Source organism: Pan paniscus, chromosome 19 (assembly GCF_029289425.2).
Source record: "Pan paniscus chromosome 19, NHGRI_mPanPan1-v2.0_pri, whole genome shotgun sequence".
In the NCBI taxonomy this organism is placed as follows: domain Eukaryota; kingdom Metazoa; phylum Chordata; class Mammalia; order Primates; family Hominidae; genus Pan; species Pan paniscus.
In genome coordinates, this window is record NC_073268.2 from 80,107,259 (window position 1) to 80,118,842 (window position 11,584).

Consider the following 11,584-nt stretch of genomic DNA (forward strand, 5'->3'; position numbering starts at 1 on the left):
TGAACCCAGGAGGTGGAGGTTGCAGTGAGCCAAGATCGTGCCATTGCACTCTAGCCTGGGCAACAAGAACAAAACTCTGTCTCAAAAAAAATAAAATAAATAAAATAACAAGGACAGGAACTTGATTGTCAAATGCAAAAGGTGACAAGGCAGAGTGCCCAAGTTCCCAGGAATGTTCTATACGGACTCATTAACTTACACGAAGTTCTGCCTTCCCCTCCTGCGACATGGGGAAAGTGGTATTAGGTCTGGAGGGGGGATGCCTTTTTTAAAAAATTGAAAATTATATTAGGATCAGTCTAAGTGTGTTTTAACAAACTACACTCTGATTTAAGTCAGGAGATAATGCTCATTAATTTTTGTCCTCTGCAGTCACCTGTTTCCAAGTAAAGTCTTTTGGGTGGGAGAGGCAGGTGTCCCAAGTGGAAGATTTGTGGTTGTTTGCAGCTGAGTCAATGGCAGGACCAGAAGATGACATACAAGGAGCAGCTTGTAGACCTGAGACACACTCAGGAATGTCACAGGTGTGGGCTCTGAACCCACTTCTTGAGGTGAACCAAAGAGAGCAGACAGAGATCCCAAATACCATGTTCCGAGATGGCTTTTGTTGTTGTTATTGTTGAGACAGAGTCTCACTCTGTCGCCTAGTCTGGAATGCAGTGGCATGATCTCGGATCTCAGCTCACTGCAACCTCCCCTTCCTAGGTTCAAGTGATTCTCCTGCTTCAGCCTGCCCAGTAGCTGGGATTACAGGCATGTGCCACCATGCCTAGCTAATTTTATTTCATTTGAGACGGAGTTTCTCTCTTGTTGCCCAGGCTGGAGTGCAATGGCATGATCTCAGCTCACCGCAACCTCCACCAGGTTCAAGAGATTCTCTTGCCTCAGCCTCCCAAGTAGCTAGGATTACAGGCATGGGCCACCATGCTTGGTTAATTTTGTATTTTTAGTACAGATGGGGTTTCTCCATGTTGGTCAGGCTGGTCTGGAACTCCCAACCTCAGATGATCTGCCTGCCTCAGCCTCCCAAAGTGCTGGGATTACAGGTGTGAGCCACCGCACTGGGCCTAAATTTTTTATTTTTAGTAGAGATGGGGTTTCACCACGTTGGCCAGGCTGGTCTTGAACTCCTGACATCATGTGATCCACCTGCCTCAGCCTCCCAAGGTGCTAGGATTACAGGCATGAACCACCGCACCCCGCCCCGAGATGGCTTTAGAGGCCTCTCAGAGAAACCTCAGCCAGACCAGACACCTACTAAGGGACCCAAATAGCCACCGTTTTTTGCGTTTTGTTTTGTTTTTCTCTCGTTTCCAATTCTGCTGGAAAAACACCCAAAACCTCGGGTCAGATCACCCCAACCCTAGCAGCACCTGCAGCAAGAGGGGAGGAAGTCAAGCTAGAATGGAGGAGGAACAAGCCTGTGCTTCAACCAGGGTCCCTGGGGAGCTGGCTGGATTCCCCCAGTGGGCAGTGAGGCATGTGCCCACCAGGGGCCTCAGAGCTGTGTTCTGGGGAGGGGGCAGGCAGAGGGGGCAGCTGTAGAGCTGGGGTCCTGGAGGGATGGCACAGTGGCTTCCTCTCAAGGGTGCTCAGAGGCCTCCTACTAGGCCTTGGCAAGAAGGGGTGGGGCCTTTGGGGCCTCAAACCTCGTGAATCATAGGAAAAGCAAATCCCCCTTCAAAACACAAACGTTTGAAGATAGCCAAAGTTGTCCCCGGATTCCCTCCTCCTTCGGTTCAGGGTCTTATTGCTGCAATGCCCTTCAAGAGGGGCGGCCGTGATGTAGTGGGGAGAAGGCTGGACTTGGAGCCAGAAGGTCTAGGTGTGATTTTGGCCAGTTATGGTAATTTCCCTGGGCCTTGATTTCCTTGTTTGTAAAAATCAGGTAGTGCAACCTTCTTCCAGGGACATCAGGCAGAGTGTAAATGAAGATGGAGGTGTTCAATCCAGTTTTCTTGCATTTAAGAGGTGCTCAATACGTATTTGTTGGGCCCAATAAAAGCTTTTGGTTCATATTCTCTGTTCTGATTGTGGTGGTGGTGATACAAATCTATACATTTGCTAAAATTCTGTACACCCAAAGGAAACAAACTCAATTTTTTTTTTTTTTTTTGAGATGGAGTTTTGCTCTTGTCACCTGGGCTGGAGTGCAGTGACACAATTTCTGCTCACTGCAGCTTCTGCCTCCCAAGTTCGAGCAATTCTCCTGCCTCAGCCTCCCAAATAGCTGGGATTACAGGCACCAACCACCATGCCTGGCTAATATTTTTATATTTTTGGTAGGGACAGGGTTTCACTATGTTGGCCAGGCTCGTCTCGAACTCCTGACCTCAGGTGATCCACCCGCCTCGGCCTCCCAAGTGCTGGGATTACAGGCATGAGCCAATGCGCCTGGCCCTCAATTTTATTGTGATAATTTTTTACAAAACAACGTCCAATCCAAATTCTTTCCCTCGGATGGGGTTTAGGATTCCCATTTCGCAGATGAAGCAACCTGAGATGTTTCTTGTCCCCACCATCACTACCCAGCTATATTACCATTGCCTATGTCAGTTCTGGGGAGACAGACATGATGTCCCCCAGAGTGTAAGCCCTTAAAACAGAAAAACAGACCGGGGAGGGCTCCTACATTATAACCCATGAAGTCAAGCCCTTTGGGGGTGTCTGGTGGAGGGGCCAAGGTCTATGCTCAAATGATTCTCTGTTAACAAGAACTTCGGGCTGGGCGCGGTGGCTCATGCCTGTAATCCCAGCACTTTGGGAGGCCAAGGCGGATGGATCACTTGAGGTCAGGAGTTTGAGACCAGCCTGGCCAACGTGGTGAAACCCCATCTCTACTAAAAATACAAAAATTAGCCAAGCATGGTGGTGTACGCCTGTAATCCCAGATACTTTGGAGGCTGAGGCAGGAGAATTGCTTGAACTCAGGAGACGGAGGTTGCAGTGAGCGGAGATGGCGCCACTGCACTCCAGCCTGGGCAACAGAGTGAGACTCTGTCTACAAATAAATAAATAAGTAAATAAATAAATAAATAAAACAAGAACTTCAAAGTCTCAGGGAAACTGAGTTGTTCAAAGGTGTTAAAAAGTCTTTAGGTAAAGCCAAGGCCTCCCCCAACCCAGGGCAGCCTCAAGCAGGTGGAGACCCTGCTTGGGGGAGAAGTGAAGCCTCCTCCCACCATCTACCCGGCTGCCTAGGTCCCTGGTGGAGGTAGGAGGACGGAATTAGTGCCACTATGCAAAGCAGCAGGAAAGGAAGGGCTCCGGCTCAGTAGAGGCTGATGCCAAAACAACCTGGTTCCCTCCAGCAGCCCAGAGACTGGGGAAAACACAGGGGCCGCCTGGCTTGGCCCAGCCTGGCCCAGGGTGGTGGAGAGATTTACCTGAAACTGCAGGCGTGGGGGCCTTACCCACCTGCCCCACCTGGAATTCCAGAGGGAATCTGGTGAAAATTGGCACTGTTCTCACTAGTTCCCCTGTGCTGGTCTTGATTCCCCAGTTAAACTGGCAGCTCCCACAGCATAGGTGCTCCCTTGCTGGAATTCAGAGCAGGAATAGCAGAGGGGCCTCGAAGGATTCCCTCCAGGGTCAACAGGAAGTGGAGCACAGCCTGGCTTGGGAGGGAGGCTTTGCACATGCAGGTTGATTGCACTTTGGTCTCCCAGCTGGCAGCTGTTCCCAGTACCTCCCACAGCTGGTGAGCTGGAGGGCCCTAGGGACCATTGTTTGAGGACCCTGGGGCCATAGGGGACCTCCGATATGAGGCTGGGAAAGTCTGAAGGGGTCCCCTGGCTAAGAACCCCAAAGCTTCACCATACAAAGCTCCACTCTTCAGGATCTCGCTCTTGATGGCTTTGCATCAAGCTTTCCTAGGCTTCCTGGGAGGTGGGAGTGGGAGTGTTGTAGAGGCAGGGAAACCCCTACCCTCAGGGAGCTTCCAGTTTGACTGGAGAACCGAGGCCAGTGTGAGTAGCACAAGGCAGTAGCTAAGTCGCCGCTGCATAGGCTGGTCTGAGCAGGGCTTGGGCGAGGACCCAGGTGCTTTGGGAGGGCTTCCTGTAGGTGGAGGCAGAGTGGGACTCAATTGCCGCTTTTCGGCTGAATGAAGTGCAAGATGAGGGCGTCCCTGCTGAGGGGAAGGACAGGCCCAGTCACTGGCCAGCTGCTCTGGGTCCAGCTAGGGCCTGGCATGCAGCCCCGTTCCAGGGAGAAGAAACGGGGATGCGACCACAGGCTCCAACTGGGTCTTCGGAGAGGAGGGGTGGCTGTTACCTTTCCCACACCCTCGAGGGCTCACAGGCGCCACATTCAAACAACAGAAGTGCCCACATAGATGTTCCTATCCACCCCAAACCCATAAGATGCCACGAGCCTGTGTGTGGTTTCTCAGGACACACCGTTTATTCCACGGGGGAAGGCACTGGAGGCCAGGGCCTCCCTGGGGTGGGAGCGGTTGCGGGAGAGGAATGATGCTCCCGTGGCTCTTCTGGGGCCCAGTTGGGTCCATGGCCCTTCCCAAGCTCTGCTGGGAGGCCCTCGGCTCCGAGTCCATTTGCGGGCTCTGGACCAGTCTCTGCCTCCCCCATCCCATGTGTGGGGGCGGATCCCCTCATAGCACCCCCAGAAGGCTGGGTCCCGTCCATCCCCAGAGAACTCCCTCCAAGTTGCTGCCCTGTTGTCCTTCTACTCCAGGCCCTTTGGCAAGAGCTGGGGACCAGGGGCTGGAGATGAATGGCAGCTCTGGTGGGCCAGCTTCAGAGGCCAGCTGGGGGTCCGGGAAAGGGGTTGGGCCATGAGCCAGGCAGCTCTGAAGCAGTCACTGAGGCCAGGGAGCCTGCACCCAGGGCGTGGGGCGATCTGGCTCTCACTCCTGGCCTGGGTGCTCACCTACAGACCACTTCACTTCCCCTGTCCGCAGCGTCACTATGTCCTCGTAGGTGGCTGTCTGGTCAATGTCCAGGCCCTGGAGACATTAAGTGGAACTCAGGCCGGGGCCACACCCCGACCACACCAGCAGATAGTGGCCACTGACCCCGAGGACTCAGAGCTGCTGGGCCTGCCCCGCTCCTTACCTCGTAGGTGTGATCTTCCTCCATGCCAGCCTTGCTGTCATCCTGGGGGTGGAGAGGGATGGAGATCAGAGTGTTAGTGTCCCCCAGCCCCATCCCCTGCTGGGCCAGGCTGGGGAGGGCCAGGGAGAGGAGTGAGGGGTCAGGAGTGAGGTGCATTCTGCAAGAACAGCTGAATGAATGAAGGAAGGAAGGAATGATTGAATAGGTGAGCCAGTGGGGACAGGCTGGACCAAGAAGGCCACAACGAGAGCTGGGGAGATGGAGACCCTGCATATGCCTGGCCTATGCGGTGGCCTCCTCTGCGGTCCCCCAAGGCTTCCCCCGTCCCCTGATCACCTTGTCCAGCAGCAGGAAGATGGGCACGATGATGAAGAGGATGATCAGCAGCGTCTGGATCATGATGATACCATCCTTCAGCGTGTTCCTCTGCTTCAGCTGTGCCAAGGTGCTGAATCCTGCGGGGACAGGAGTGGGGTTGTGAGCCTGGGCCACAGTCCACCTTTTAGGCCTACAAGGGCAGCTCCCTCAGGTCCCAGTGGCTCTCCTGAGTGCTCTAGGGCCATGACCATCGCCACAAGAGGCAGGCCGGGCTAGGGTGGGGTGGACAGCTACAGGAGCGTCCCAGCCACCTGGCACACACCCATGACTCGCAGCTCTGTGCCGCAGCCCTGGTAGACCTCCGAGGTGTTGTTGCACTTCTGCTGGCAGAAGTAGATGCCATTGTCCTCAAACCGGATGCCTTGGATGGTGAGGGTGGCGAGAGATTCGTTCTGGGACTCTTCCATGCGGCCCTTTTCCAGTTTCAGCTGCTGGGCATTCTCGTCCATCTCCTGCTTCCAGAGCCAGCTCACATTGCCGGAGGCGCTGTTCAGGTAGCAGTGCATTTTCACCGTGAAGCCCCGTTTCCTGGCTATGAAACGTGGGCTCTGCCAGATCCGCGAACAAGCACTACCTGTGGGTGCCAAGGCCAGGCTCAGCATTCCGCTTGGCATCTTCCTGACTGCCAGCCCCAGCAGCAGGCCCCTGCCCTGGCTGGCACAGACTCCCTGGGCTTAGTCCTTGCTTCTCAGGGTGTGGGACAGGCAGGAGGCTGAGGTTGGAGTTGGGAAGCAGAGCCACGTGAGAGGCTGAGCCACATGAGAAGCCACGGCCAAGCTCTCAGACTCCACCTCTTCCCGACTGCCCCACCTCCCCTTCGATTTTCTTTTGGAAGAGCCCTGGGACCTTGCCATTCCTTCCTATGCCCATTATAACAGCCTGACCCAGGCCACACCCCCAGGACCTGGAGGCCCACAGGCCTGGCCCCTCCTTTCACTGGGCTGCCCTGCACAGGCTTGAAATTCTCAGTCTCCCCCGTTCCTCCAGGGATAAAGGCCAAATTCCTAGTCTGTCAACTGAGACCTTCCTCAGTCAACCCCCTCCCTGCATGACTTCCCTCCATCATCTCCCTCTTCCCTCCTGCAGGGACTGGGTCCACTTCTTGTTCCAGAACCCTCTTTCCAGCTTCGACTGCCTTGTTCTTAGCGAGCACTGCCCGGGAATCCCTGAGCCCCTCACATAGTGACCCTGCACTGGAGGGCTCACCCGAGACTCAGCCAGATTCCCAGCTAGACAGGCCCGGGCCTGAGTCCTAGAGGAACCCCCAGGCTCCCTTGCTGTGACCCAGAGTTTAGCCCAGCCCTTCAGTGGCCAAGGCTGGAGGGCATGTGTCTGATGAGGATGACAGTGGGCTGGGGGTGGGGCTCAGAGGAGATCCTAAGGAGGCCTGGGGATGGGAATCCTGGATGGGGAGATCAGGCAAGGGTGGGAAGGCGGACCGCCCCCAGGACAGGGACCATAGTCGGACGCAGGACATAGTCGCACACAACTTGCCCTCAGAAGCGGCAGGCGAGGCTACTGACCTTTGGGATTCCGGTACCGGTCCTCTGATCTGGCTGCTGGTACTGGCTCAGCTGCTGGGTGGGAGGAAGTGGGCGGGGCCAGTCAGGGCCTCCTCTGGCCTGGGCTGCCCCACCCCTGCATGCCCTCTATGTTCCCGGAGCTACTTCCTCCTTCCATGACAGCAGCTTCAAGACCCCTCGGTCCTCCCTGCCCCCAGTACTTGGGAGACAGATATGGGGTGGGGGTACCGGAAGCCCCGCCCCCAGCCCCCTTTCTGCCTTTGACCCTCAGGGTGGCTTTGAGCAGGCATCTGAATGAGACAGGAGGGACAGGGAAATCTCAGTATTTTGAGAGGCCAAGACAGGAGGATCGCTTGAGTCCAAGAATTTGAGACCAGCCTGGGCAACATAGGGACACCCTGTCTCTATTTTTTTTTTTTTTTTTTTTAAAGAGAGACAGGAAGAAAGTCACAACCCGGAGGATCTTTCATCTCCCAGAGGAGGGGACCACATTTGGACCTTGCATCTTCCAGGGTCCGGTTGGGACAGCCTCTCCCCTCCCGACCCCCAGGCACCGCCCTCAGCCTCTCTTCCTCCTGAGCCTAGTTCTTCCACGGTCCTGGTTGCTAACTCTGGTTTGCTCCTCATGCCCAGCTCAGCCTGATGCTCTCCAGGCAGGAGAGGAACTGGGGCCACAGGCTCCTGAGCCCATCACCACGTGCAGCTGACACCCACAGACCCAGGCCCCAGGGCCATGAGAGGGAGACAGGCGGTAAAGAGTGAGAGACAGAGGAGGAGGGTGGAGCAAGCAGGAGGCAGAGCCGCAGGGCCCAGACAGCTGGAGATGAGAGCAAACCCCACAGGCCTCGTCGTGGGTGCTGTACCTGAGAGCAGCAGCAGCAACGCCACCATCCAGTGGCTGGGCACAGGAGACAACGCCAGCCTGGCCATGGTCACCGCTCTGTCCCCGACCCCAAACCCGTGACAACGTCCGAGGCTCCTTGGAGGAAAACGTGTAACTGCACCGGCTGCAGCCTGTCCCCTCCCCGCCTCTTCCTCACCAGGCCCCTTCCTGCCATGCAAATTGGGACCCAGGGGAGGCACCAGCTCTCCGGGGACCCTGGGGGAGGGTGGGCTCTTGTCAGCTGGGCCACTAAGGTTTGGCGGTCGCCCAGCTTGGGCAGCACGGCTGGGGTCCTCTGTGGATGCCTCTGGGGGCCTCTCAGTCTTCTGGGGGAAGCCTGTGCTCCCCTCTGTCTGTGCTTACCCCACCGGTGGTCATCCCCTGGGCCAGCCAGCCTCCCCTCTGCAGTCTGCCAGCTCCCCGAAGGGCCGAGCCCGGCAAGTCTCTATTCCTGGGCCGTGAGCAAAATAGGCACCTGTCCTATGAATGAACCTGAACTTAGCTCCTCTGCCCTGAACTATTCCTCACCCAGCGGGAAGAGGAGCACTGAAGAAGGACAGGGCAGCCACAGACCCAGGTTGGGCACCTGGAGGGGCCCAGAGCAGAGCCTCTTGGCTGGAGTGCAGGCAGCCATGTTGGAAGTTGACCCTGTGGAGGATGGGAGCCACAGAGGTTCTGGAGCAAGAGCAGGTCAAGTGTGGCAGCCACTGGGAGAAGATTCAGTCCAGGTCTTGGTGAGAGGCCTCCCTTCCTCATGCTGTGAAAGAGTATGTAGGGGCTGCCAAACAGGGTGGATGTAGGTGGAGACAGCTTTGCGAAAATCCACCACGCAGCCACTGGGGGCTTCTTCAGGGAGTTCTTAACTGTGGGACTCTGAGTGCATTGAATTGTTGTCTGCAGGTCCAGGGGGTCTTGGGCAGGGAACAGGAGCTGGTGTGGGGGAGCCCTCAGGTCCTCCAGCTGTATCCTGCCTGTCCTCAGTGCTCAGGAACTGATATAAACTCACCTTTGCGCCCCTGCCCCTGGGTCCAATGCAGCCCCTTCAGAGATGCCCTTGTGCAGGGCACAACATGCACAACTGTACACAGCATGCTTGCAGACCTCAGCCCTACAGCTGAGCCCTCTTTGAATTTTATGTTTCCTGGCAGCTTCTTTTTTGTCTCTCATCCTCGACCCCCAGGAGGGGAAGAGATGCTAAATCGTCGGTGCCCTCTGTCCACCTCTCACTCTCCTCACAACCCTCCGTTTTCCAGTCTGTGCTGGGGCAGGTCTGTCTGGATTTAGGGAGAAGCAGAACCACCTCCCATGCCATGGTTGGAAGGCAGAGGGTCTGGGTGGTCCCTCTTTAGATCTTGGCCTAGGCCTCTGACCTGATAAGGTGGGGGGCACTCTCAAGGGGTGCAGGCCAGGACCTGAGCCACGGAAGTCAGGGGCAGGAGGGTTAAGGTTTCATCCGAGGAACAGCCCGTTCCGGGCAGCCCCAGATGTTCTTTCTTGTTTCCAGATGTTCCAAATGAAAAAACATTTCTCTGAAAAGCTGTCAGATGTTCAGTTCATGGAATAAACAGCTCAGAAATATAAACATCACCTGAGGTCAGCTTGAGGCCCGTGGGCCCCCATGCTGGTGAGGGTGGCTGGAGAGAGACTGACCCGGGGGGAGTGGGGCAAAATCTGGGAGTCTCATGGTTTAGGAAATACTCTTCCTGAGCCCCTAATGACAGAGTCTTTCATTAACTTTGGGGCTAGTGTCTCCCCAAAGTTGGGGGTATAACTGGGAAAGGCTTGGGGCATACGTGTTTGTGGGGTGTGTGTGTGTGTGTGTGTATGTGCATGCTCACACAGGTGTGTTGCCTGGACCCTGTGGTGTGGGGCCTACTCTGGAGCTGGTCCTAGGGCCCAGCGGACTATAGGGGGCATGGAGGTTGGTGGGGGGCAGTTGGCACCCATCCTCAGGTGACAGGTGTGCTAAAATCTCAGAAATCACCACTAAAGAACTTATCCAGGTAACCAAAAAAAACTACCTGTACCCCAGAAAATATTGAAATAAAAAATTTAAAAAAACAAGTGAGAAGCAGCTCCCGCTCCAGGGAGGGAAGACACACACATCCCGTGGACAAGGATGCAGATGTGGCCTTTGGGCTTCATTCCCATTCATGCCGGGCAGGGATCTGTTTTCAGGAGGGGCGGAGGCAGCGGGGGCCCCACCGCCTGCAGGGTTATTTGTCACATTTTGAGCCGTGCTGTTCCCTCACTGGTGACAACAGCCCTGAGCCCCATTTTGGGCTCATGATGCCCTTTTCTTCCCAGAACAGGAGGCCTCACAAGCCTACTCCTGCCTCTGCCCTCGGCTGCCCGGGGCTTCACATTCTGACTTCTGACGACACCTCCCTTTCCAGGAAGGCAACATCAAAATAAGGAATGGGGGCCAAGGTCGGGCGAAGGGACAAGGGGCTCAGGGGGTGGGGAAGCAAGAAGGCAGCAACCCCCAGCCACCCTAGGATGCCGGGAGGGGGAAGAACCTCAGGGAAAGAAGAGCTCAGACCCCTGCCTCCTTCTCCAGCCCAGGTGTCCTGGATCTGCTGGGCTGCTGTGACTGGGAAGAGACCTGCTAAGAAGGACGTGGGTTTGAGTCCTGACCCAGCAGTGTAGCAGCCAGGAAACCTCCCCAGGTTACCAGTGGTTCTCTACTAAGGGTGGCTCTGCCTCAACGGAGGGAGCGTCTGCACATGCATCAGGGCAATCACGCTGGTCTCAATGACCGGTGGGTGCCTGGGGTGGGAGGGGCTTTGGCTGGCAAAGCAGAGTTCCCTGCCTCACATGCCAACAGCACCCATGAGGCAACACCCATTCTTAACCTCTCAGTGACCAAGGTTCCTCATTTTCGTAAAATAGAAATAAGCCCAATAGCGCGTTTTTTTGTTGTTGTTTTCTGGGGTTTTTCTGAGACAAGATCTTGCTCTGTTGTCCAGGCTGGAGTGCAGTGGTGCAATCTCCATTCACGGCAACCTCTGCCACCTGGACTCAAGTGATTCACCCACCTCAGCCTCCCGAGTAGCTGGGACTACAGGTCATGCTACTACACCTGGCTAATCTGTGTATTTCTTGTAGAGACAGGTTTTACTATGTTGCCCAGGCTGGTCTCAAACTCCTGAGCTCAAGCAATCCACCCACCTCAGCCTCCCAAAGTGCTGGGATTACAGGCGTGAGCCACTGCGCCCGGCCCCAACAGTGCATTCGTCGAAGGGCAGCTGTGCACATTGAAGGCCATCCTGCATCTGAGGTACTTGGTGAATGTGGTGGACGGCACGCCCTGAGGAGGGCGAGGAGTGCGAGGAGTGGCACGGATGCCTGGGGAGGTGGGTAGCTGTGACTGTTGTCCCATGTTGTCTCTGTTTCTCACCCATTATGAGGCCTTTTTTCTTCCACCATTCAAGGCTCAAAGGATGTGTGGGCTTGAGCACCCTGCGCTCTGCAAATCTTCCTGTCCCTGATGCCAGAGAGGGCTCCAGGTGAGGTCTGGAGGAACTTAAAGTGAAAAGAATATCTCCAGTTTCATTTCTAATAGAGCTTATTTGGATCTTCTCTCTTTTCTTGGTTAATCTTGCTAATGGTCTATCAATTTTATCTTTTCAAAGAACCAGCTTTTTTTTTTTTTGAGACGGAGTCTTGCTCTGTTGCCCAGGCTGGAGTGCAGTGGCATGATCTCAGCTCACTGCAACCTCCGC

The 11,584-nt window shown here is 55.6% G+C and overlaps 1 protein-coding gene across 1 annotated transcript; it reads right to left on the minus strand.

The window, feature by feature from the left end:
• Positions 1–4,382: 4,382 nt before the first annotated feature.
• CD79B (CD79b molecule) lies at positions 4,383–8,366 on the minus strand. The gene is made up of 6 exons (XM_008963772.5): positions 7,840–8,366; positions 6,977–7,027; positions 5,716–6,027; positions 5,412–5,530; positions 5,076–5,117; positions 4,383–4,966 (listed from the first exon to the last, which is right to left on the minus strand). The coding sequence occupies exons 1-6, from the start codon at positions 7,904–7,906 to the stop codon at positions 4,868–4,870; spliced, it is 690 nt and encodes a 229-aa protein (XP_008962020.1). The 5' UTR covers positions 7,907–8,366; the 3' UTR covers positions 4,383–4,867.
• Between the last annotated feature and the right edge of the window lie 3,218 nt (positions 8,367–11,584).